This window comes from Danio rerio, chromosome 21 (assembly GCF_052040795.2).
Source record: "Danio rerio strain M-AB ecotype USA chromosome 21, GRCz13ab, whole genome shotgun sequence".
Classification (NCBI taxonomy): domain Eukaryota; kingdom Metazoa; phylum Chordata; class Actinopteri; order Cypriniformes; family Danionidae; genus Danio; species Danio rerio.
This window is the reverse complement of record NC_141041.1, coordinates 18378877-18404339: the sequence shown is the minus strand read 5'-3', so window position 1 is coordinate 18404339 and position 25463 is coordinate 18378877. Positions and strand designations below refer to the sequence as shown.

Here is a 25463-nt window from a genome sequence, read left to right as displayed (position 1 = left end):
AGCTCTAAATATAAATTTAAACGATAAATGATAACAAATACATGTATAGAGATGGTATATAAGTATATAACTTTACTCACATGGGAAACGGAGGCCACGTGAATGGTTTGTGAGCACAATTAAGTTCACTCAGCATGCCATGCCATCTAATAATTGTAGGAAACAAGTCCAAAAGGCAGTTGACTGTGTAAAGTCACATAAAACAACACAGAAATACGATAAATATGCCGAGTTCAGTGGCTAATCTGCAGAATTTAGCTGAGGTGACGTGACGGCGACCAACAAGACCTAGCTGTCAATCAAGTGGCCACGCCCTTAATTATGCAAACTTAATATTTACATTTACATTTAGTCATTTAGCAGACGCTTTTATCCAAAGCGACTTACAAATGAGGACAAGGAAGCAATTTACACAACTAAGAGCAACAATGAATAAGTACTAAAGGCCAGTTTCAGGTCTGTAAAGTCTAAGAAGGGAAGTATTAGTAGTATTAGTATTTTTTTTTTTTTTTTTTATTTTTTTTATTTTTTTATTTTTTTGTACAGTTAGTGTGATATTCAAAGAGGCAATTGCAGATTAGGAAGTGAAGTGGAGACTAAATAGTTGAGTTTTTAGTCGTTTCTTGAAAATAGCGAGTGACTCTGCTGTTCTGATGCAGTTAGGGAGTTCATTCCACCAACTGGGCAGATTGAGCGTGAGCGTTCGCGAAAGTGATTTTTTCCCTCTTTGGGATGGAACCACGAGGCGACGTTCATTTACAGAACGTAAGTTTCTGGAGGGCACATAGATCTGCAGAAGTGAGTGCAGATAAGAAGGTGCTAGGCCAGAAGTCACTTTGTAGGCAAACATCAGAGTTTTGAATTTGATGCGAGCAGCAACTGGCAGCCAGTGCAAACGGACTAGCAGCGGAGTGACATGTGCTCGTTTAGGTTCATTGAAGACAACTCGTGCTGCTGCATTCTGGAGCAGTTGAAGAGGCTTGATAGAGTTAGCTGGAAGCCCAGCTAGTAGAGAGTTGCAGTAATCCAGTTTAGAGAGAACAAGAGCTTGAACAAGGAGTTGAGCTGCATGTTCAGATAAGAAGGGTCGGATCTTTCTGATGTTATAGAGTGCAAATCTGCACGATCGAGCAGTTCTAGAAATGTGGTCAGAGAAGTTTAGTTGGTCATCAATCGTCAATCGTTACTCCAAGGCTTTTCACCAAGGCTTTTCACCATTTTGGATGCAGTATATAACTTAATATAAAGTATAAAGTATAAAGTTAATATAATATAACTTAATATAAAGGAAACGGATGAGTTATAAAAAAATTCACCCCCCTCACAGTTGTCATGAAGGGTAATATTAGCTGTATTAACCAAAATCTTTTTTTGTACCAGGCTGTAAACACCTTTTTTTCTGCTGTAAAGTTGGCCATTCTAACAGTGGGCTCAAATGAAATTTGCTCTGTTTTGGAGCCAGGAGCGGCCAGGACTAGCGGAATTTTGGATGAATTGCAGTTTTAGTTACTTCCGTATTGGCTTCCTGAGGAAGAGCGGGAGGTTGCCGCTTGGGTACACCTTACTTGTACCGGGTTGGACCTCCTCTTGCCTTCAGGACTGCTCTAATCCTTCGTGGCATAGACTCAACAAGACACCTCCTCAGAGGTTTTGGTCCATATTTACATTATAGCATCACGCAGTTGCTGCAGACTTGTTGGCTGCACATCCATGATGCGAATCTCCTGTTCCACTACATCCCAAAGGTGCTCTAATGGATTGGGATCTGGTGACAGTGGAGGCCATTTGAGTAGAGTGATTTCATAGTCATTTTCAAGAAACAAGTCGAAGATGATTCTTGCATCATAACAGAAGATGGGTACACTGTGGTCATAAAGGGATGGACATGGTCAACAACAATACCCAGGTAGGCTGTGGCATTGACACGATGCTCAATTGGTACTAATGGGCCCAAAGTGTGCCAAGAAAATATCCCCCACACCATTACACCACCACCAGCAGCCTGAACTATTGATAGAAGGCAGGATGGATATATGCTTTCATGTTGTTGATGCCAAGTTAAAGCAGTTGGACAGGTCGTTCCTAATAAAGTGACCGTATATTGAAGTGAGTGTATATTGCTTCATGTTTTAGCTGGAATTTATCTGAATTTGTGAAAAAAGTTACGAAAAAATGTACTTTATTTTATCTTTCATAAATCACTGTTAAGCTGAAAAAGTTGTTCATGTTATATGTTCATCATGTTCATGTAAACTCCCTCACAGCAGTTACTGGTGGGGCAGGAAAAGAGTCCCAGCATCAATAATAGTCACCAGCGCATGCCTGTCCCCTCGGGATAAGACATTACAAAGCAGGATAGTACAGTGTGAGTGAAAGAAAACAGAACTGAAGATAAACTCTGCCATTTGGGCCAGAGCATGTTTGTTCAGAGGGTCAGTGTGGCGTGGGCAGCACTGCCATGAAGCTTTGTTTGTAAAACCGACCAACAATCTATTTTCAGCTGCAGTGTCTACTGGCCCTTATATCTGAGCTAATTTGTGGCCTTTAAAGCAGTTAAAAAACAATGGGAAGAGAAGAGAAGAGAAGAGAAGAGAAGAGAAGAGAAGAGAAGAGAAGAGAAGAGAAGAGAAGAGAAGAGAAGAGAAGAGAAGAGAAGAACATTACTTAAAAATGTGTGCTATATCAGCTTATTATCATGTTATGACCAATAAGCATGACATAAAATACCAATAAATCCGCTCGTTAAGTCGTCAAATATGATTTACTGTTTCCGGGTCCAAGCTGCTACTCATTTGAACTGAGAAAATATTTGTTTATGACAACTTTTATGTCATATCACACACTGAATTTTATATAACATTTCATGGTGTACACAACAGTCTCTGGACTTCCTGCATAACAGATACCAATATTTGAATAATTTATTAAAACAAATGAATCCCTTTTTGGCCATCGGATATTAGGCATGGATTTAAATGTTGCTAATTTTGCTTTTTAAATGTTTTGAACTTTGTAAACAAGTCCAAAAAACATGTGCCATAGGTGAATTGGGTAGGCTAAATTGTCTGTAGTGTATGTGTGTGAATGAGTGTGTATGGATGTTTCCCGATAAGTTGCATTCCGCTGTGCCAACCCCAGATTAATAAAGGCACTAAGCTGAAAAGAAAATGATTGAATGAATGAATGAATAATATATGAAAAATATTGTTGGTTTGATAATTTTATATATATGTACATGAATAATGTTATACTCTTTCATTTATAATGTTGCTCTACTGTATTTATCTATGCTGGTAATTACTCTGTTATATTTTCTGCAGATGCACTCCTCTAAAAAAAACTTCTCATTCAACCTAAATGCATGAATTATTTCAAAACAGAGCTATAAATGTTATTTGGTGAAATATCGCAATATAAATCGCAGAAAATACAAATATTGCACTTTACAGTATGTTTTTTTCCAATATTGTGCAGCCCTACTTAACAAGCAGATACATAGTGCGTCCCAAAAAAAAAAAAAGATAAAAGTTGTTAGATGAATTAATCTGATACATTTCCATATATTTTATCTATTTTCTCTTTATATGTATGTATTTAAAAAAAAGAAGTTTAAAATTTTAAATAGTTAAAGTTATAAACGTGTATATCTTGATATAATCACATGCGCAACTGTAGTTTAGAATCAGTTGAATGACAAAATAGCTGAGTATATGATCAATAGGACAGAAATATTGTGCTGACAAAGAGTTGAGTATATGATCAACATCATCTTCCAATCAAACTTATTAGACCAGTGATAAAAAGAGTGTTTAGTTCATCATCTGTTTGTATATGCCTTTATAAATCCTCGAAGGACTGCCCTTTTAGCAACCAGAAGGGAATCTCTTGTGTTTCTTCTGAATTGTTCCCTTGCTGCAAGAACATTCAACCTTTGAACATGAATCTTCCTGGGTCTTGGAATAATTTTTGATCCTGACAAAAATACAAAAAAAATTTTTTTGTGTTGTGTTGTGTTGTTTAGTTATCCACAGTCAAATTAAAGAGTTAATGAATAAAATTTTACAAAATATAAATGGACTATAAAATCCATCAAAGAGGGGGGAATTTCTGGCAAAAATTAAAATACAAAACACATTTTGCATTGCAGATGACAAGAGAAGAATCCAGAAGCTGGCCAAACCCTGATCCACTTCTGCTTGGAGAACAAGAGCGCAGACACATACAAGTGCAGATGGAAGAGAAACCGCAAGCACAGAGGGAAGAGAAACCATTCCTTCCACCAGTCCAGAGTTAAAGACATCCTGTACTCAAGCGCCTCTTTTTCCCTCTAAATGTTCAGTCCTCAGCTGTGTTCTTGGCTGATTTGTATTCTGGCTGACTAGAAGAAGGAGACATCGCGGCTCAGAGTTGTAGCCAGCTGCACTGTGGCTCTCCGCCCGTCCTCTGAGCCTTAAATCAGAACCGGCCCACCTGCCTTCAAAAGGAGGGTGGAGGCAGAGAGAAACCAAATCGGCCTGGATCGCTAGATTCAAGTGCAGCTGGCCACTAGACATCAGTCTCACTCATTAATCTGATAATGTGTTATTATTATAACCAAAATTCCCCTACGACCCGACAGCGGTTTATCCTAAAACTCTCCCCTGATGAGCCTCGCTAATATAAATCCTACTACAAAGAGCCAGAGGGGATGAGATGAGAAAAAAAGCAAAGAAAATGAGGAGAAAAGAAAGAAAGCGAGAGACAGAAAATGAAAATGGGACAAGAATGCCTAAGAGACTAATGCATGGCTGAAACAGCATGAAACAGAATCTGCAGCATTTAATTTGCGTAATGTGCAATATTTCACAGAGAAACTGAGAATTCAGAAATGATGCCAAACATTTTGAGCTAAAAAGTGGTTCTTGTTGATTCGTAAGTCTAAAAGGTCAATACAAGTCAAAGCCTACAAGCAACTGATGTGGTGTGCTAACAAATCCATTTTATTTACAGTCAAAGCCCCAAATTATTCATACCCCAGGCTTAAAGTTAGTTTAATTCAACCAGCAAGTTTTATTTTTATTTTTTTTTTGGTTTGTTTGACCGGAAATCACACAGGTTTCTCCCAAAAAGATTATGTACAATAGGCATCATTGTGGGGGGAAAATGTTTCTCATCTTTTATTTACATTTGAACAAAAACTTTAAGTCAGATTTTGTTAGGGATATGAATAATTTCAGGCTTGAATGTATGTTTATTATTTTATATATTTTAAATGTTTACATAGATTTCATCTTTAAAGTTCTACAGCAGAGGGATGCTTTTAAATGAGAAATAAAGTATATAATGGCAAAGACAATATAAATGCAACAAAATACGCAAAAGAGCAGCAGAATAGTTTAATATTAGCCAATATTTACAGTACAGAACCTTGAGTCATTAAGAACCTTAAGTCACATAACAATGGGGTGACGGGGTGGCGCAGTGGGAAGAACACTCGCCTCACAGCAAGAAGGTCACTGGTTCGAGCCTCAGCTGGGTCAGTTGGCATTTCTGTGTGGAGTTTGCATGGTTTCTTCTGGGTGCTCTATTTTCCCCCACAAGTCTAAAGGCTAAAATTGACCATAGTGTATGAGTGTGTATGTTTCCCAGTGATGGGTTGCAGCTGAAAGGACATCCGCTGTGTAAAACTAATAAAGGGACTAAGCCGAAAAGACAATGAATGAATGAATGTATAACGATGGTTTAATCTGTAGACTATTAAAAAATATAGATAGCTCAAAGGGGCTAATAATTTTGACTTAAAAATGGTGTTTAAAAAATAAAAAACTGCTTTCATTCTAGCCGAAATAAAACAAATAAGAATTTCTTCAGAAGAAAAAACATTATCAGACATACTGAGAAAATGTTCTTGCTCCCTTAAACATCATTTGGGAAACATTTTTGAAAAAATAATAATTTCATAGATGAGCTAATAATTCTGACTTCAACTCTATAACAGATATATGTTATTTTCATAACTGTATTTAAAATTCATTTATAATAATTTAAATTAATTGTGAGGATTTTGTACGGGAGTGAATCATGCAAATTAAATATAATAAACAAATGAACAGTAATTAAATAATGGTTAGGATTGGGATTAAAAGAATAAATAAACATAATAGAGCAACGATAAACGTGAAACAAACAGTGTTTTATAGTTTTCTGGGGAACAGAACAGTATTCATATGCAGAAGTGGAATAAATGTAAAACAACATTGTACAGTTTCATTGTATAAATAAAAGGGTACAATTTGTGCCTGGACGCTTACGGACACATGTCCTAAAAATGCAACGATAAACTTTCATTCTGTTTCATTCTGTGATTAAACTCTTCAGTGACTCCACAATTTCTCATGTGTTCATAACTGCTACTACTGGTCAACTATAATCCCAGCATCAACATTGCAGAACTTGAGATGTGGCTACAGCGGACGTGCACATTGTGATATCGATGCTAAAACAATATATAGTGCAGCTCTATTTGTAACCATATAATCTGCAAGCTGTGCAGAAAACAGATTATGTGACACCAGCCACTGTTCAGTTTTCTCACATCAGTCGGGACCAGATACAAATACATTCCCTAGTGTCCTGCCAAACCCAGTTCAGCCTCTCTATCTGCTAAAACACCCCCCGCCCCACCATTCTAACGCTAAAACCAATTCACCAATCACCCACATGCTGCTAACTGCAACCAAGAATATGAATCACAATCACTGTATATTTAGTGGATTGACACAAATGGGTAATACAAAGTAAAGTCATCCCTGACTGCAGTTAATAGTACACAGTGACCTCAAAGACTTGCCATAATGGCACTTATAGTCATCTAAATATCAAAGATCATTTGCATAAACCACTGCTGAAAACGCTTAATCTAATCCTCACCCTTTCCTCTAACATAACCTGAGTGTTAACTCTTTCCTCTAAAAGCCACTTTTAGCCCTGTTATAATACTATAGCCATAACACGCTTTGCCACTGACCCTAATCCTTCACAGTTGTGTGGTGATAGGAAGCAGACTTATTGTTTTTGACATAAACCTCAATAGGCCGGTGTTCTGATCTGTCATGATACACGATCCATTTCTTTCTTAGAGAACAGACCACACTGTCATGAGTTTTTTTTTCTCTCGAATAGTATGACGGTTGAGTTTGACAGCTGGGGAATGGAAGAGTGTATCGTGAAGCCCAGAGAAAATAGGAAATCTCGATCCGGAGCATAAAAGGAGGGCGCGTGTGGCTGGCGAGGGTGACAGATCCTATTACAGTCAGACAGGCTAATAGAATACTGTCCAGTAGTGCCTCTTAAACAAAGAGTTCAAACGAAGCGTGGCCGAGCACATGCATGGATCAGCGTTTAAACAGTAACTGAAAAAAAAAAAGAACAATAAACAATACATTTAAAGTATTAACAAAAAGCTAGCATTTTTTTTTAGATTCAAGGCAAAAAGGAAATAAGCAAGAAACAAAACAAAATGTAGCAAATACAGAAAGCCTGCATTATTGTGCAGGAACTGCTTGGTGGGAGCAACCTTTGGCACGGGTTTCCCCTCTGCTCTTTAAAATAATTCCATTAAGAGGGGCACCCCAGTGTCCTTAGGGGCCAATGCTTTGATCTCTTCCTGGTTTTCCCCCTTGTTTGGTGGAAAACCCAGAGGCACATCACAAAGGTGCAAGTGTAATAATTGGCTGCGAGGAGTCTAGATCCAAAGCAGCTGTCCAGACTACATGAGGGAGCAGTTCTGCCTGAAATAAACGAATGCTTCATTAAACCACAAGAAAGAACAATCTGGAATGCCTTAGTTTTATCAGCATAGAGGGGATTCAAGTTGATTTATTTCATGCCATGAAAAGTGCTTTCAGTAAGGACAGAAACAAGAGATGCTGACCCATTGGGCCCATTTACATAACAAAAATTGCAAGTAGCCAACATTTACTTGTTTTTGTAAAGGCCATTTGGTGTCTTATAAAAAAGACGAGGCACTCAGCGTGATGAATGAAGCACAGATTAAGACGACTGTTCCTCTGGTGACTTAAACAGGATTTGAGATTACGCTCACTGTTTGTGTGACAACACGGATTTGCCTCGTAATCTGAAGTGCGGCAGGATTCACCTCCTGTGCTGCTCTAAATACCCTTCTCTTGTCTGACTCACACATCTTGGATGTGAACTGCGATCGCTACAATGGTCCCGCTGTCAGAAAAGGCCAGCAAACAGAACAGCCGTAGTTTACATAAGCAGTATATCTGTGCAGGGTGGGCCTCTGTAATGCCAGCATTTCCCTCATTTTTTTCCCTCCACTTGCTGTCTGTTGGAATGGCTGCATCTGTGGGGTGACAAAAACTCCAGTGTTCAAGCATTTGGCACATGCGCCTCCACCGACACACGCTCAAACCTCACACACGTGCCTGCGCATACTCTGGAAACGGTGACGAATCCGCAAGTCGGGGTGGAGTGCAGCAGGGTTATGGGGTGATGTTGGAGCAGAGGGTGGGGTCACTGTCCACTCCACGTTCCCTAGGCCTTTACAGAGCTCATGCCAGCCAGAGCAGTGCCCTGCACCAGGAAATGCTCTGCAGGGGAGTTCGGCCATCTGTGCCTACTTGGCCTAGCGCATCAGCTTGGCCAACTGCCGTACACCTCTCACGTAACCCGTTTTAGCCCTGATCTACGGCTACTACTCCAGCCATACATCAATGGCTTGAGTGGGTGGTAATGCCATGTTAGCTTTGTGAGCATAATGTGCCTAATGAAACTACAAGTGAAGCATCTCAGCTCCAAATTAAGCTATGGAGCAAAATTCTGAGTGCTTTAATTTAATGTACAGTCCCTAAACAAATCCAACTGCAGCCTAGAGTCAAAACTCTAACAGTTATTATACTGGATATCTTAGACTTTTAGTGCATCTAAATTCAACTACATTGAAATTGCCACAGCCATACCACCCTGCAGCCCAACACTGGTTACTTACCGAAGCTAAGCAGAGTTGAGCCTGGTCAGTACCTGGATGGGACACCAAATGGGAAATCTGGGTTCCTGTTGGAAGTGGTGTCAGTAGGCCATCAGGGAGCACTCAACCTGTGGTCTGTGTGAGTCAGAATAGTAAGTAAAGTAAAGGGGACACTATACTGTCAGTGAGCGCTATCTTTTGGATGAGATGTTAAACCGAGGTCCTGACTTACTGTGGTCATTGAAAAAAATTCTATGGCACTTCTCGTAAAGAGTAGGGGTGTGACCTCGGCTTCCTGGCCAAATACCTTCTATCAACCTATACATATCATGGCCTCCCAATCTTCCTAATCCACCAAATTGGCTCTATTGATGTCTCTCCACTCCCCCAATAGCTGGTGTGTAGTAAGCATAGATGAGGCTGCCATCGCATTATCCAAGTGGATACTGCACACTGGTGGTGTTGAGGATGATTGTGAAACGCTTTGGGTGTATGACCATAAACAACAAATGCGCTATATAAAAGTACAAATTACATAACTAAAGAAAATGCACTAGGTTTGTAGTGGGTACTGTATTTGATTGCAAACATGTTCTATAGTGTAAATGTGTTAGAATTAATTTATACTTCTATTGTACTAAATGCCCCCCATGTTTTTACTGTCAGTGACCTACAGTGTGAGTCAAGTCACTTCACTGCCGTTTTATAAATCCTGACCCCTGCCATACCTCATGAAAAAGCAAAGTGTATCTTATAGCAAAAAAAGCAAAGCTACCTTATTCTTTAGAATCCAGGAATAGGTCATCTGGGTACTTTTCACTTACAGTTTTATGAATACTGTGAATTCAGACATATTTATACTCAGATACAAGGTATGAGATCTCTCAAAACACCAAACACATTTTAATAATAATGTCCAGTTTGCTTACACTAAATAAACTCTCTTTCTGCAAAAATTGTAAATTGTACAGGGAAGTGTTTATACCAGCAACACATCTTTGTGAAACATTCCAGAAAAATGCAAAAAAAAAGTGCTAATTTCTATTGGGATGCACTGACCACACTGCATGTTTTTCGGTTAAAAAGATCATCTCACAAGAGTCATTTTAGAGTGTTAACAGCAGCAGCAATCATTGGCTGAGTACAGTTCTCCCGTTCTCTTTTATTCTGAGGAGAGAAGGAAGCCAGAAGGGGGCCGTGAAAAGTCTGTCTTAACTGCTATTTGGCAGAAAGACCTGAGACAACAAGCTCTCTCTTTCTCTCTTTCCAAACATGCTGGGAGGCAAAGGCTTGTTGCATTGGCATAAATCAAGAGTTTTCCTCCTCATGTCCTATTCTCACTACACAACTTAGTGTTATTTTCTTACATATATCCAGCCTGATCTCACAAGGAAATGTAAGTATTTTACGTTTTGTCAGTTTAGTGGCTAATTCGTACGAATTTGTACGAGTTCAGTCATACGAAAATGTGCGATTTCAAAAAGGAGGCGTGGAACCCAACCCCACCCCTAACCCCAACCGTCATTGGGTGATGAGCAAATCATACTAAATTGTACGAATTCGATTGTATGAATTTATCCAAATTAGCCACTTAAATCAAAAAGTTACGAATTGCTGTAAGATTGCATTTATATATCCTCTACTAACATTTTTTACCATTTCTTTCTGCTAGCCTTGCCTTTCAATTTCTATTTAGAAAACCCAACAAACTGCTATCTTTAGAGGGAAAGTCTTATTTTCTGTAATACTGTGGATTCACTAAATCTGGCAAAGAATACTAAACATACCAGTAGAGACACGTGGATTAGCCACATGTTCTGGGTTGCCCAATTCACCTTAAATTAAACAACATGCTTTTTTTTAGAGCAAAGACCACAGTCATTGTTTCCACATACTCTGTATGCATTCCGTTCATGTTTTTTTTTTTTTTACTTGGTACCAGAAAACACACTTCTGTGGATCTGGAGTGTCAGTCTAAAAATAAGCCAATGGAAGGCCTGACCTCAACATGGTGCTGCTGGACAATGCAAGCATTGAGCTGAACCCACACCTCCATTCCTGTCCACACCTCTCTCTCAACCTCACCCTTGTAAAGGAATTCTTAAGTGACAAGGGTAACACTTGATGGAGCCTCAAGACAAATATTATATAATATAGGAAACGTTTTTCTATTAAGTGGGTATCGGAAGAGAATAAAAAGGCTCCTTTGAGTTAATCAAAAACCAGGACTGTTAACAAGCAACTTTTCAAAGTCACTCAAACATATGCTTCAATACACTACCTGACAAAAGTCTTGTTGCCTATCCAAGTTTTAGGAACAACAAATAATAACTTGACTTCTAGTTGAACATTTGGTATCAGAATTTAATTAGGACTGTAAGGTCTGACTTTGCTGAGACAAAAGTTTGTCACTTAACAGAAGAAAATGTACAGTATAGAATATAAAGAATATAAAGAATTAATATTGCGGAAGACTGCATCCATACATCTATGCAATGACTCAAATAACTTACTAATAAAGTAACCTGGTATGGCAAAAAAAGCGTTCTTGCAGGACTCCCAGAGTTCATCAGGATTCTTTGGATTCATTAATAATGTTCATGTCTGGTGACTGGGCTGGCCAATCCTGGAGCACCTTGACCTTCTTTGCTTTCAGGAATTTTGATGTGGAGGCTGAAGTATGAGAAGGAGGGCTATCCAGCTGAAGAATTTCCCCTCTCCTGTGGTTTGTAATGTAATGAGCAGCACGAATGTCTTAATAACTCAGGCTGTTGATGTTGCCATCCACTCTGCAGATCTCTCGCACGCCCCCATACTGAATGTAACCACAAACCATAATTTGTGCTTTACCAAACTTGACTGATTTCTATGAGAATCTTGGGTCCATCCGGGTTCCAAAAGGTCTTCTGCAGTATTTGTGATGATTGGGATGCAGTTCAACAGATGATTCAGAAAAATCTACCTTCTGCCACTTTTTCAAATGATTAACTAGAAATCAAGTTATTTGTTGCTCTTACAACTGCGATTAACCATAAGACTTTTGTCAAGTAGTGTATTTAGACGATAATGTGACAAAGATAGTGGAAGCCGATGGGTAATAATTTAGTTTTTCCTGTATTTTATTTTTTACTCTCATAGATCTGGTAGCTGTTGACTTTCAGCTTGTATGATTCACAGAGGACCACAGTTTTATTGAAGAAATCACCACACTTAATTTGCTGCTAAAGATGCTTTCATTTAGATTACTCACTATTTATCCACCCACAATAAATTTTGAATCATTTGTTGACATATCCTTCAATATTTTACCTTTTAAAAGGCTAAACGCTCAATCGAAGCATCAAAAAAAGCCAATTATCCCCTGTGCAGAGACACAACAACCCCCAGACTGTTTCCTGAAATGCCAACTTCACTGTACACGTCATTCATGACTTATTCAACCATATTCAAACAGCTGCCTTAATCCTGTTCTTGTTAATGAATGACTGATGTTTTCCTATGTGTTTGTCTGAGAACTTTGTTTTTCTGTCATCCCTGTCTCTTGTTCTCTCTGTGACTCACTCGCTCTTCACCCCATAGGACACTGCTACTGATCTGTAAACCACAGAAAGACATTTCTTCCTGGATGCCCGCTTCAAAAAAACGCCAGAGGACCATCGGGAAACAATTACAATAGTTGTTTACAAGGGGGACATTGACTGTGGGAACAGTACCCTGGGGAAGATTAAGAAACAAGAGATGCAGAAACCACAGCAAATGGGCCTGATTGTGTCTGCCCAAATAATGCTTTTATTAACATACCTCCAAAAGCAAACATTAAGCCCTTCAGACCCTGCGTCCATTACAATGGACATCACATGACATCCCATTTTTTTAAAATTTGGAACATAATTCAGGTCTGAAGGGGTTAAAGGATGACAGGGTTAGGCTGTCAATTAGTAAACAGAGGTGAATATGGCATGTTGTTGTCCATGACACCTATATTTAGTGTGTCTCTCGCATCCTAGATGGATGCTCTAATAAATGGATTCAAACATGAAAATCACACGTGCATACGCACACATGCATGAGTGGGCCAGTTCACACCATTATGCAATGAGAGCCTTTGCTATCCATGTCTTTGCAGCCCCCACATCTCCACGTCCACTGAAGCGAGAGACAGCAGTTCAGCACACCATACTATGTCCGCCTGCCTCCCTCTCCTCTATGGATTTGGGCCACTGGATTTTATTTCTCTCCTTGGCAGTGTCCTTTAAATATATCATGTTTCTAAGCAGCCAGTCAAACCAAATAAAACGGCAGGCAGCAATATATAAGATAGCATCTCTTTCTTGCCAAGATAAGTTGCTTACTGTCAATCTAATGGTAACATGTGAGACCTGCGAGGACTTCTGTTATTAGATGAATGGCCACTCTATTGATTTTATTCTGACAAGCTTGATTCACTATTTTAGAGGAATAAAAGTGCAAATGATCTTAAACCAAAATGTAAATTGATTTGCAGATAACTGCTGCATATTAAAGTTGGAAAACATTTACCAATGCATCATGTTACAGATCTATGGCAAGGGTGTCAAACTGTTTAGTTCCAACCCTGCTCCAACACACTAACCTGTAGGTTTCAAACAAGCCTGAAGCACTCCATTAATTTGATCGGGTGTGTTTAAATAAGGTTGGAACTAAACTATGCAGACCTGTGGTCCTTCAGGAACTTTGAGACTACAGGAGTTTGACACCTCTGATCAATAGACTTTTACCTAAACACCACCTGTTAAAATGATAGTTTAACCCAAAATTTTTAATTTGCTGTTTATTTAGGTGCTGTTTATACTAATAAGTTTTGTTTTTAAAATACATTCATTTTGATATAATTACACGTGGTGTAGACCAGGGGTCACCAAACTTGTTCCTGGTGGGCCGGTGTCCTGCAGATTTTAGTCCCTAATCAAACACAACTGGACAAGCTAATCAAGGTCTTACTAGGTATACTTGAAACATCCAGGCAGGTGTGTTTAAGCAAGTTGGAGCTAAACCCTGCAGGGACACTGGCCCTGAACGACACTTTTTTTAGATACCAATTAGGATTGGGTGATGTCGATCCATTTGGAATCGTATGATGTCTTAAATGAAACATTGAGATGGACAATGACACCATCGTTGTAGGTGGCAGTGAATTAATTATTTATGGATAATTAATAAATTCATAACAAATTTATTATTTGTAGTCTACCGTTTCAACTACCTGACCCGCATGGTCTTTGTTTTACCCATAACCAAATCAGAAATAAATAAATATCAAGTTACACACAAATTACCACCTGTCAATCACTTTTCCGCAGGACTCAGGCATGAATAGGCAGAGTGATCTGTGTCGTTATAATGACGCTGTGACAAGTAACCTGATGGATTCAAAAGGCAGAAGACAGATGGAGACAAGATTAATTAAATATCATGCTCAACAACTATAGTGAGACGGGTCAGCATCGTGATGTCTATCGGCCATTGGAGATGGACAATGTTATCATCTATCGACCCAACCCTAATACCAATTTTAAAATATATATGTATCGAAGCAATTCGGTCATAGCCTAAAAAGTGTTAAACTAGATACCAGGGGTCACCAACCTTTTGGAAAATGAGAGCTACTTCTTGGGTATAGTTTAATGTGAAGGGCTACCAGTTTGATACACACTTCCTAATAACAAATTTGCTCAATTTACTTTTAATTATATGTTATTAATATTTAATGATATTCATCTATGTGAAGACACTGATCATGTTCATGATTTCTCACAATAGTTGTCAACAATGATTGGAAACAGATAAATATCAACCAATGCAAGTGTGATTTAAAAAGAATAGCTAAAAAAAATATTAGACGCAGCTTACTGGTATGTGGTGCTTTGGTAAGCTAATTTTATAACGGGTCCACGGGCAACTCATGTGATCCTCGCGGGCTTCCTGGTGCCCACGGGCACCATGTTGGTGACCCCTGCTAGATACCAAGCCCTACTAGGGAGCCCGTTTGGAGTTTGGAAATGCTGGTATTTCGTTTCATTGTAGACAGACTGAAACGCAAACTTTTGAAAACAATAGTTCAGCTATCAACAATCTCTCTCTCTGACTGGTCTTTTGGACTATTTTGTATAGTTCACTGATTCATCAAACTCTCTTAAATGAACATTAGACAAGCAGTAGGCTGTATGGATGCTGGCAAAATATGCACTTGCCCATTCTTCCATAAAATGCCACTGACTTGCATTTTATGGAAGAGCACTGTGAATTGATGTCCATTCAGCTTACAAAATGTTTACCAATATCTTTGATGTCCTGAGGGTCAGAAGAATTTAAACAAAATTTTAATTTCAGGTTTCTTTCTCACCTTTAAGCAATGCTACCTTTTAAAATGTGAGATTGCTTTTCAAACTTTTTTGTCTTTTATTTAGTCAGTATGAAGACAAAAGAACCTGAAGCATACTGAACTGTGCTCAGCTGGTGTCTATCTATCTCCGTCCACCCTCTGTGTTATCTCACGCTTGCACAAAGAGAATCTCCCTGGCATTTGAATGGACGGGTCGTGCCAGCGCCCTCCGGGTCTGTCTGCTTCACACCAAAGTGCAATTCACCTCATCAGCTCAAAGCCTTTGGATTTCAATCCAAGCATGCCACATGACACCGCCTCCCCTGTAGTCATTCTGATAGCTGATGTCATTCTGCTTCTTGGCGAGAAGCAGGTTAAAAGATACTGGATAACACAAGTAAAACAGCACAGTTCAAAGTTTAGAATGTAGAGAGTCAGACGGTGGTAATAGCAACCTGGTGAGTCACAACCATGGATATTTGTCTTTGGCTGAAACTTCCAGGCACCTGCTAGTTAGGTAACAATACTATACTGTAGTGCGGGTCAATAGAGTTTTTATCTCTGCAGGGCTCAGAAATAACATTGCCCATTATCCTGGGGTCAGTGTGATAGAATTTCAGGATAGTTGAGAGAATAAAAGATAAATAAAAATGATAGGCATGTATTATGTGCTGTAATTTAAGTCTTTAAAAAATCAGCTGAATCCTTGTTACTCAGACAGTGTTACTTATGTGACTAACTGAGATTGGGATTTGCTGATACTGTAAAAAAATATATTTTTTTAAAAGGCATCAAGTAAAAATGTAATGAAAACTACAAAACAATTCTGTATTGCAGTTGGGGTGTGAGGAGATATTTTTAAGGTATTTCACCTTTATTGTATAGAGCAGAGTATTGACAGGAAAGCAGAGAGAGGGGAAGGATCGGCATTGGACCACAAGGCAGGAATCGAACTCGGGTTACCGTGAGTAGTGGAAAAAGGGTGATTACGCCATTGCGCTTCAGAAGTCCTGAGTTTGAGTCCCGGCTCGCAGACCTTTCCTGATCACATACCACCTCTCGCTCTCAATCTTCTCTTCCTCTCTGCAGATGGTCATATCCCAATAATAAAAATAAAAAAAACTGTAAAAATAAATCTAAAAAAAAAGAACATGGCCAGATTTTAGGCTGTATTGTGTGGTCCATCGTCACACATGGTGAAAGACGTAAAGATATTTTTGAGTTCATATTTTTTTAAGTAAGTACTACTTTGATTGTAGCTAATTATTGTGGTTATTGATTGCTGTTTATAATTTTTGTGAAATTACTTGCCCAGAGTTGAGTTTTGGGTGAAACCTATGCTTATTACTGTAAAAATGTATTAAAATAGAAGTTTTATCTAATCGCAATCCAATATTTCTCCAGCAAAATTTGTTTATGAATTATGTTTTTTTTCACAATACCGCTCAGTTTGGGGTCAGTAGGAATCCTGAAAATTCATTCATTTTCATTTTAGTTTAGTCCCTTTATTAATCAGGGGTCGCCACAGCAGAATGAACTGCCCACTGATCCAGCAAATGTTTTACGCAGCGGATGCCCTTCAAGCCGCAACCCAACACTGAAGAACACCCATACACACTCTTTCACACACATACACTACAGCCAATTTAGCTTACCCAATTCACCTATACTGCATGTCTTTGGACTGTGGGGGAAAACAGAGCAACCGGAGGAAACCCACGCAAACACGAGGAGTACATGCAAACTCCACTCAGAAATGCCAACTGACCCACCTGGGGCTAGAACCAGCAACTTTCTTGCTGTGAGGCGATTGTGCTACCCACTGAGCCACCGTGATGCCCTGTACTGTTTTTGTATTTAAAACAAGAAAGGTTAAATAAAATAAAGATTGTTTTTACAAATTCAGCTTTGTATTAATAGAAAAATTATTACATTTTAAAGTCTATTAAAATAAAATCCAGCCCAAATAAACTGTAATTACAATCAACAATAGTACTGCTTTTACTATATTATCTGTCAACTAAACACAGAATAGGTAAGCATAAGATAATGTAGGACAATGAATACATTATGAACACCAAAATAATTTTGAAAGGCAAGATCAATGAATGCTAAAAATGATCATTATAGAGAGAAACGCATTTGTAATATATGTAAGTCGTAGTTCACTACAGATGGATCACATGAGCATTTTGCAACCCCCAAAAGTCTATTAATCACTGCAGCCTCATACTGTACCATAAAACAAATGCAAACAGATACAAAATTTTCACTCAAACAGCTGGGTCCTTTGTCCTGTCGGGAGATTCCCACAACAGCATGTGACACGAGTGAAAGCTACTCCGCAACAGTCCTGCACAAAGAAACAAACTCTGACACACACATACCCTGACCTCCTTATCGTAAATTAGCTTGTCCAGTTAATTACTCCTCATATAGGAGTGGAGTCTCATCGGACTGGACTAACCAACCGAAGCAAGTGGTATCAGACAGATACAGACAGAGTGTGAAACAAAAGTGGACAATAGCTCGGGATGGGAAGTACAAATTTAAATCCACAGATAATGAATTTAATGGAAGAACGACCAAATATAATGGGAGTTTAGAAACTAAAAGCTGACTGGTCAAACAGACAGAGAATATGCGCACTCATGTTCGCTGCAGGATGAGCGTGTCTGGCCCAAAAGCTTTAGGTTGCAATTACTCAGAGCATTTGATTGACAGTGATGTCATGAGTGATGTCATCTCAGAGGCACTCAGAGTCTTATAGGCAATTTTGCTTATCTAAATCCCTTCATGTTTCTGTTGCATTGTCTGTTTGTTTGAAGCCACTTAACCTGTAATAGGACAAACCGGAAAACAGCAACACATGCAGTAGATGTCATAAGCGTGACTTACCTAGATCTCCATGGTAACTGTTGTCATGGGATGCCCGACTGGAGGCAACAGACTCTCCATCATGGGGCCAGATTTGTCCTGTTTTCCTTACGCCCACTATGGTGGCCTCGGACACCACGACATGTTGCTGCCGGTGCCGTTTCTGTGTCTGCGGTGTAGGAGGGCTGCTGCTGTCAAACGAGTGCTGAGAATTCTGGGAGTTCTGGGAAGGTGAGCGACTCTTCTCTCTAATCGGGCGGCGGTAGGCTGTCGTAGGGCTGGGCGACACATGACTGGACTGTCCCGAAGAGAAATCTTCCTCACTAGACGTCAGGTTTTCATTGGAGCTGCAGTCCGGTGTGTATCCGCCTCCTCCACCTCCCACGTCCTCATAACTTCCAGGTGAATAAGACCTCCTTGGCCAGGTGAGAAGATGGTCGTCACTTCCTCCATGCTCTCTCATTGGGACCCTACCATCACCACCTTCCCCAGGCATCATCCCACCGACGTAAACACTAGTATATGGCTGGAAATCTGATGGCTGCCATGGTGGCGGTGGTGGTTTGGCCCCGTTTGGTCTTGCTGCGCTGTAGCGAGGGCTGGGTTCACCATCTTCATACTCGGCATCATATCCACAGGTGCTTTCTGTAGAGCGTCCTCTATACACAGGCCTGGCGCGCAGATCACCTGCCACTGTTGCAAGGTTGCCTGGAAGTGAATGAAGAGACCTTTTGCGCTCCATCTGCATGGCTTGGTTCCCAAGAGAGCTGATTTTGTCTGAAACTTCACGGTCGTTGACTTTTACTAGGCCCCTGTCGTGATGAAACTCCACGTTGGTGTAGAAGGGTTTCTCCTGGCCTGATTTCCCATCACTAGCTGAGTGTGAGTTGGCCCGCTTTATCCTCTCAAAGTTTGAACGTAAGGCAGCAACCCCAAGCCCCATGCTTGCCTTGTCTTTTTGGGACGGGTCCGAGGGCAGCTCCTTGTCAGGAGGTGGATGGGGCCTCCGAGGAGAGACTCCACCCCTCTGTGTGGATGGCGAGAGCCCATCGGCCTCACTAACTGGCCCTGGTTGGTGAGCCTCAAATGACGACTGAAGCTCCAATCCATCACCGTGGGAGGCAGACTTTCTGGCAGGGGGTGGTCGTGGTTTTGCTCTGGTCTCCCCTACAGGCTGAAACCTGCTGCGCTCTGGCTGTCCGTGCTCTTGTGCATGGAGATGCTGAGAATCGGCCCCAACAGCTTGCGGGTCCCCTTCTGTCATGTGAGGTGGTTTCCTGAAACCCCATCTCTGCCGGTCATAGCTCTTTCTCTCCTTGGCCAGCAGCGTCTGAAGATATATCATCCGGAAACGTTCTTTGTTCACCTCCATTTCCAAGCGTCTTATAGATGCTTTGCACTTTTCCAGTTCCTGTTCAATCCCCCCAACTGACCTCAGCTCCATCTTCGGAGGCTCTGACTCTGGAAACTGTGCTTTCCAGGCTTCTATAAAACCCACAGGCTCCACCATTGTGTTTGCTCAAGGCTGGAAATATTAAATTGGTCAGAAACAAGCGGTCAAGTATCTCCAACTAAGTGGAATTTAGCCGAAGGAACGCAAATCTGAGGAAAGTATGACAATTCGGCAGTGCCCGTTCATAATAAAGAAGGATATTTCATTAACACTCAATACAAATGTTTACAAAACACTTGGTTCATGATTTCCCTGGAATTCTCACCAGAAGTCTCAATCTTTCCGTACAGAAACTGTCGTGGTTGTGCTCGAGCTGTTCAACGACAGAGCGATCGTTATTGAGCATGTCGCGCGGAAACAATAAAGGCACGCGCATTCTCATCTCGCGCACCATTCCGACGAGACCACTTGCAGAATATCACGCGCACAAATCTCGGTCCCCAGCACAATGACAGCATCTGTTCTCCAGAGCGCACGGGACGAACAAAATACTCCTCAGAAAGCTGTTCAAATTAAACGGCTCACCATAAACAAATTATACGGTCCGGTAGTGTATGGGGTGATGCATTCTCGTTGTCCTGCGTTCATAATGTGATATCTTTTTTATCACCATTATCCCCAAAGCCCTTTGTGCTCACGTCTGTGGAGGATGGAAAAATAATAAAAACCACACTCTCTTCGATTGGTTGTTTAAATCCCGTTGGCGAAATTCTCCGAAGACGTTCCTGATTATCCCATTTTGTCGCTGATAATTAGACTGTGCAGATTTGGTGAGTCTGCTGTACGGACGTAATGCCTCTGTCTGTGTGAAAGCGCTGAGCCGCGGCTGCTGCTGCTGCTGCTGCAGGAAGGGGCGGGACTACGGCACATGATTGACAGCTCTCTCAGCACGAGTTTCATTTAAAGCGACAGCTTCACCGCATAGGTCACGCTAGAGCTTGTAGTAAGTGTGGCGTTGTTTATAAATCAAACTTTTTACGTGTGCGGCAGGAATACGGTGTAGTTTTAGTTTAAATTGACTGGCGTCTGCAAGCGGTTTTAACTGTGAGAGAAGAACATACAAAGCAACTTATACCATGGAAAAATATGTCCGTTTCCAAGGCCCATTTTTTTAGTGGATACTGTTTTGGTATTACTAGTAATAGGCTAGGTTCCTTGTTGTTGCTATTGTTTTTTACCAGACAGACAGACTGACTGACTGACTGGTTGGTTGTTTGGTATATAGATAGATAGATAGATAGATAGATAGATAGATAGATAGATAGATAGATAGATAGATAGATAGATAGATAGATAGATAGATAGATAGATAGACAGACAGACAGACAGACAGACAGACAGACAGACAGACTGGTTGTTTGGTAGATAGATAGATAGATAGATAGATAGATAGATAGATAGATAGATAGATAGATAGATAGATAGATAGATAGATAGACAGACAGACAGACAGACAGACAGACAGACTGACTGGTTGTTTGGTAGATAGATAGATAGATAGATAGATAGATAGATAGATAGATAGATAGATAGATAGATAGATAGATAGATAGATAGATAGATAGATAGATAGATAGATAGATAGATAGATAGATAGATAGATAGACTGACTGGTTGTTTGGTAGATAGATAGATATATAGATAGATAGATAGATGTTTACAGAAACCAACCAAATCAATGAGTTATACTGTTATACTAAACAAGTCTATAATATTTAACTTATTATTTCTTTGTTTTAGAACAGTTTCACTGAAATTTTTTTTTTTCAGCCATGGATCATAGACAGAAAGACAGACAGACAGATAGATAGACAGACAGACAGACAGACAGACAGACTGGTTGTTTGGTAGATAGATATATAGATAGATAGATAGATAGATAGATAGATAGATAGATAGATAGATAGATAGATAGATAGATAGATAGACAGACAGACAGACAGACAGACAGACAGACAGACAGACTGACTGACTGGTTGTTTGGTAGATAGATAGATAGATAGATAGATAGATAGATAGATAGATAGATAGATAGATAGATAGATAGATAGATAGTCGTCTTTTGTGTGTAACAATGTTAAATGTGCCTTCTGTTACGATATGCTTCATTTCTGTCATTGCCAATTAAATATTTTTGTCACTGGTTACATAAAGGATGCAGCTGTGTTTACATGTGAAATAAGATGATGTCATTGCAATTGGACCGTATTTTACAGCCAAGTTTTGTCTCTGCCGCCTTCAAGTGTTCAGTTGTAGACATTGCAGCCGTAGGGACAACCGAGGACTTCTTTTGTGTACAAAGATTTAGACAGGCACCTTACTATTGTGTTTTAAATGGCGGCTCATGTAAACTCATGGCTTTGTTGTTTGATTTAGGATCCAGAACCAGACGCAGGAGTATTCACTTCAGGCATTGATTCAGGTGATTATTATTACTGATTTATTTTTTAATAGAATATGAAGTGACCATATAAAATGACTTTCTAACAAAGACATACGAAGAGACAAAAACCATACGTCTGCATTGGTAAAATTAACTGAAGTTTATTTTGTAAAATGACGTGTTTAATCATATCATACCATGATTTAGCAGCAATGTACACAGCAAGTTGCTATATAAATATAGATCAAATTATTTGGCTAATTACAACTGAAGGCATGCATTATACTATATAATACATGTATATAAAACTATGACAATTTACACAGAAAAAAACTCTCCTTGCATCAGCATTAGGCAATGGTAGGCATTGGCATGCAGGGTAGAAGACTGATGATGTTGCTTACTACCATACACACTTATTCTCATTTCTGTCATGTATTCATTATAATTATTTAGTTTTTGTTATTGATCCCACTCTCACATGTCATCCGGCAGTGCAATGGAGGCTATTTTCCCCGGACTGCACATTCAACATGCAGGTTTTGATAATCAGCAAAATGAAGCCACTCAAAACATGCATGCACAACACAGAAGCCTGAGGTTTCCCAACACGAGCAGATTTTACTGAGCCAATAATAAAAACCAAAGAATGTTTTGGAATGAAATGGAAACTCTAAAGTGCACTATCAAATAAATATATAGCATATAAACATGAAAAAGGTGTAAATAACTGGGGTTTGTTGATACCAAGGCAACTTCCACTTAAAAAGCGACATTTCTAATGTCAATAGTGTTTCCATTTGAGTCTGGTTTATGCCAACATCCAAGTTCAGTTCCTGAGCAAGTCAGACCACAGTGTACGGACCGTTCTAATAAAAAATATGGATGAAGTCGATTCAGTTCATTCAGAGACGAGATTAAAATTAGATGTGGTAAAGGAAACAATCACACTTAAAAAGTTAGCCAGTTAAGTCTTAACAATATATATGTATATATTTCTTAAAAACAGCATATATTGCAGTTGAATATAACAGTGGAATGTACTCAAACCGATATGGCCATGTGTAAAGTGTGAATTTTAGCAGATATACATGTTTAGCAGGGTTGGTCCATTGTCAGAAAACTTGAGGCTTCGGGATATCGTTGGAGAAAGTAAATATCAGTGACACTTATTTAAATGAAGGTCCACTGAAAGCTACGCTAACATGAATGACTGTTAGATAAAATACTGAGAATTCCACACCAAGGGCATAGTCAGGGACATGCATTCATTTCAGCAAGCAAGAATTAGTGTGATGCAACGGACCACTAAAAAAAACCCAGAAAGCTCTATTTAATGAACAGAAATAAACCTAGTTGTACCATTCTTGTATAGATGTGCTGTGTACAAATATACAGGCCGCTTTAATCAGGGCCGAACAGGAGTCCCAGCTGTCAGTCTTGTGCTCAGCTATGTAACTAAATCTCTGTACATTTAATTTCAATTATTCAAGTATATTTGCTCCTAAAACTTGCCATGCTGCATTGCAGGATCAGACCAGCTCATCATAAAATGAAGACACACATTTTTTAATTCAAATGGTTCATGAGTGTATTTTTTTTTAAAGTAGAAAAAAAGGTAGCATGAAACATTTTGGTTTTGCATTGTAAAATTCATGTTTTGAATGCAACACCTAAACCTTTGCTTGTTAATTAAATCTTCTACTCCTTTGTCTCTGACCTTAACCCATTAAACGGCAACATTTACATCTTTTTATCCAACCCCTCCCACCCCAAAACAAAATCCCTAAATTAAGTTAATGCAAGTTCATTTATAAAATACAATGGAAAAACAACCAAAAACGAATTAAAAAAAAACATTAGTCAGGGCCGAAAGAATCTATGTTTTGCTTATCAAACAGAGGCACACCTCAAGCAGTAATGTGTACAAGCGGTGTAAAGCTAAGTGGTGGGGAGAAGCAACCAGAGAGAGTCTAATCTGACAGTCCTGAGGTAGCTGTAACTCTGCCTACTGCAGAAAAAACTGGCTTTACTAATCAAAAGTGTCAGGTGATAGTGGAAACAAAACGTATCACTGTAAGAATGGAAGTTATTACACTTAAGGAAAGACACACAGGTACAAATCAAAAGTGAAAAACCCACACAACATGCATGCAAAATACAGATCATGCAGCTTTTATCTGACGATTCGACCGCGAGGCATTCAAACATTCAGTCCCGCACTCTCTTTCCCATGCTGCTTTGCAACACCATGCTTGTCCGTTGGCTCTGATCGGTGTTCGCGCCGAAGACACAAAGGTAAACATTAGTAAACAGTTCTGTCTTGTTCTCTTTCTTTCCCACCCACTTTTCTCTGCTAGCAAAATGAACAAATAATAACATGAACGACTGCATAAAATAGTGTTAAATGTCTGTACACAAGCTTCTTTTGTCTCCATTCAGCCATTTGAACACATGATAAGGGGGGAAAATGAGTGAATGTTACCATAATTGATAATTAAACAAATAATTAATTAAAAAAACAAAAGACCGAAACCAAGCAAGTCCAAAAAGAATAAATCTTAATGGTTCATTAATACTTGAAGACTTCTAGTCTTCTCGAATGGACATTTAAAAAAAAAGTTATAATCTATATTATGGTTATTTTTGTGTTAATCCTGTCTTTCTCGTACACATTCGCTGTTGCGGAGGCACACTTTTTACGCACGACCACACACACACAGACGCACATACACAGTGTCTACACTCATTTCAGTCAAGACCAGAACAGTTCGGCCACGTTAGTGTCAGTGCTGTAGATCCACAACACCAGGGGGAGTGAGAGAGCAACGAAAGGCCAGGAAATGCCCTCTGTGCAGGCACTGAGCGAGCAGGCCTTGCCCTTGGGATTGTCCAGGTCTTTGGGCTTGTCCAGGTAATTTCTGGCCGCAAACTTGAGGACTTCGTCCAGCAAGATGACGGGCAGGGAAATCTTCAACACCATAAGCCACTGGGTCACGTTGAGTGGGGTGATCTGGAAGATCATCTGTAGAGGAGAAGGACAGCGTACAGTCACTATTACCTTCATTAAATTCTTTACCCTGGGTTATTCTTAACCCCAGTTTAACAAGTCTTGGGTTATCCTGCTTCATGTTTCACATGGGTATTAATCGACCTGTAGTTCACAATTCATTCAAACTCTAGTGTTTTACACAATACATTCCTAAACCCTGAGTTAATGCAGGGGTTCCCAAACTTTTTTGTGGTGTCTCGCAAGCCCCCAAATTCCTCAGAGGTGGTTATAAACATATAAGTGTTGCACACACAACAACAAACCTATTGACCTTATTTTTTAATGTGGAAGTGCGCCTGTTTACACAATTGTTTTAGAACTTCCGATGCAGTTGCCAATAGGAGAAATGACTAGGAATAATAA

General features: G+C 39.6%; 2 protein-coding genes and 1 long non-coding RNA gene across 10 annotated transcripts in view; 1 reads left to right on the top strand and 2 right to left on the bottom strand.

Annotated features, from left to right (window-relative positions):
• The window catches only part of bcr (BCR activator of RhoGEF and GTPase), a 117752-nt gene extending 97279 nt beyond the window's left edge, over positions 1-20473 (bottom strand). For both annotated transcript variants that reach the window (XM_087300992.1, XM_087300993.1), the window contains exon 1: positions 18234-20473. In XM_087300992.1, the coding sequence (XP_087157118.1) occupies positions 18234-19722 (1489 nt within the window). In that variant the 5' untranslated portion in view covers positions 19723-20473. The remainder of the gene's footprint in view (positions 1-18233) is intronic.
• Positions 20474-21287: 814 nt separating this feature from the next.
• LOC148679509 (uncharacterized) lies at positions 21288-24499 on the top strand. Its single transcript, XR_015945637.1, has 2 exons — positions 21288-21504; positions 21653-24499. It is a non-coding gene; the product is annotated as an uncharacterized LOC148679509 (long non-coding RNA).
• The window catches only part of atp2a2b (ATPase sarcoplasmic/endoplasmic reticulum Ca2+ transporting 2b), a 53941-nt gene continuing 50667 nt past the window's right edge, over positions 22190-25463 (bottom strand). For 6 of the 7 annotated variants that reach the window (XM_087300155.1, XM_087300152.1, XM_087300151.1 and 3 more), the window contains one exon: positions 22190-25073. In XM_087300155.1, the coding sequence (XP_087156281.1) occupies positions 24804-25073 (270 nt within the window). In that variant the 3' untranslated portion in view covers positions 22190-24803. The remainder of the gene's footprint in view (positions 25074-25463) is intronic. The other variant, NM_001030277.2, reaches the window with a different exon arrangement.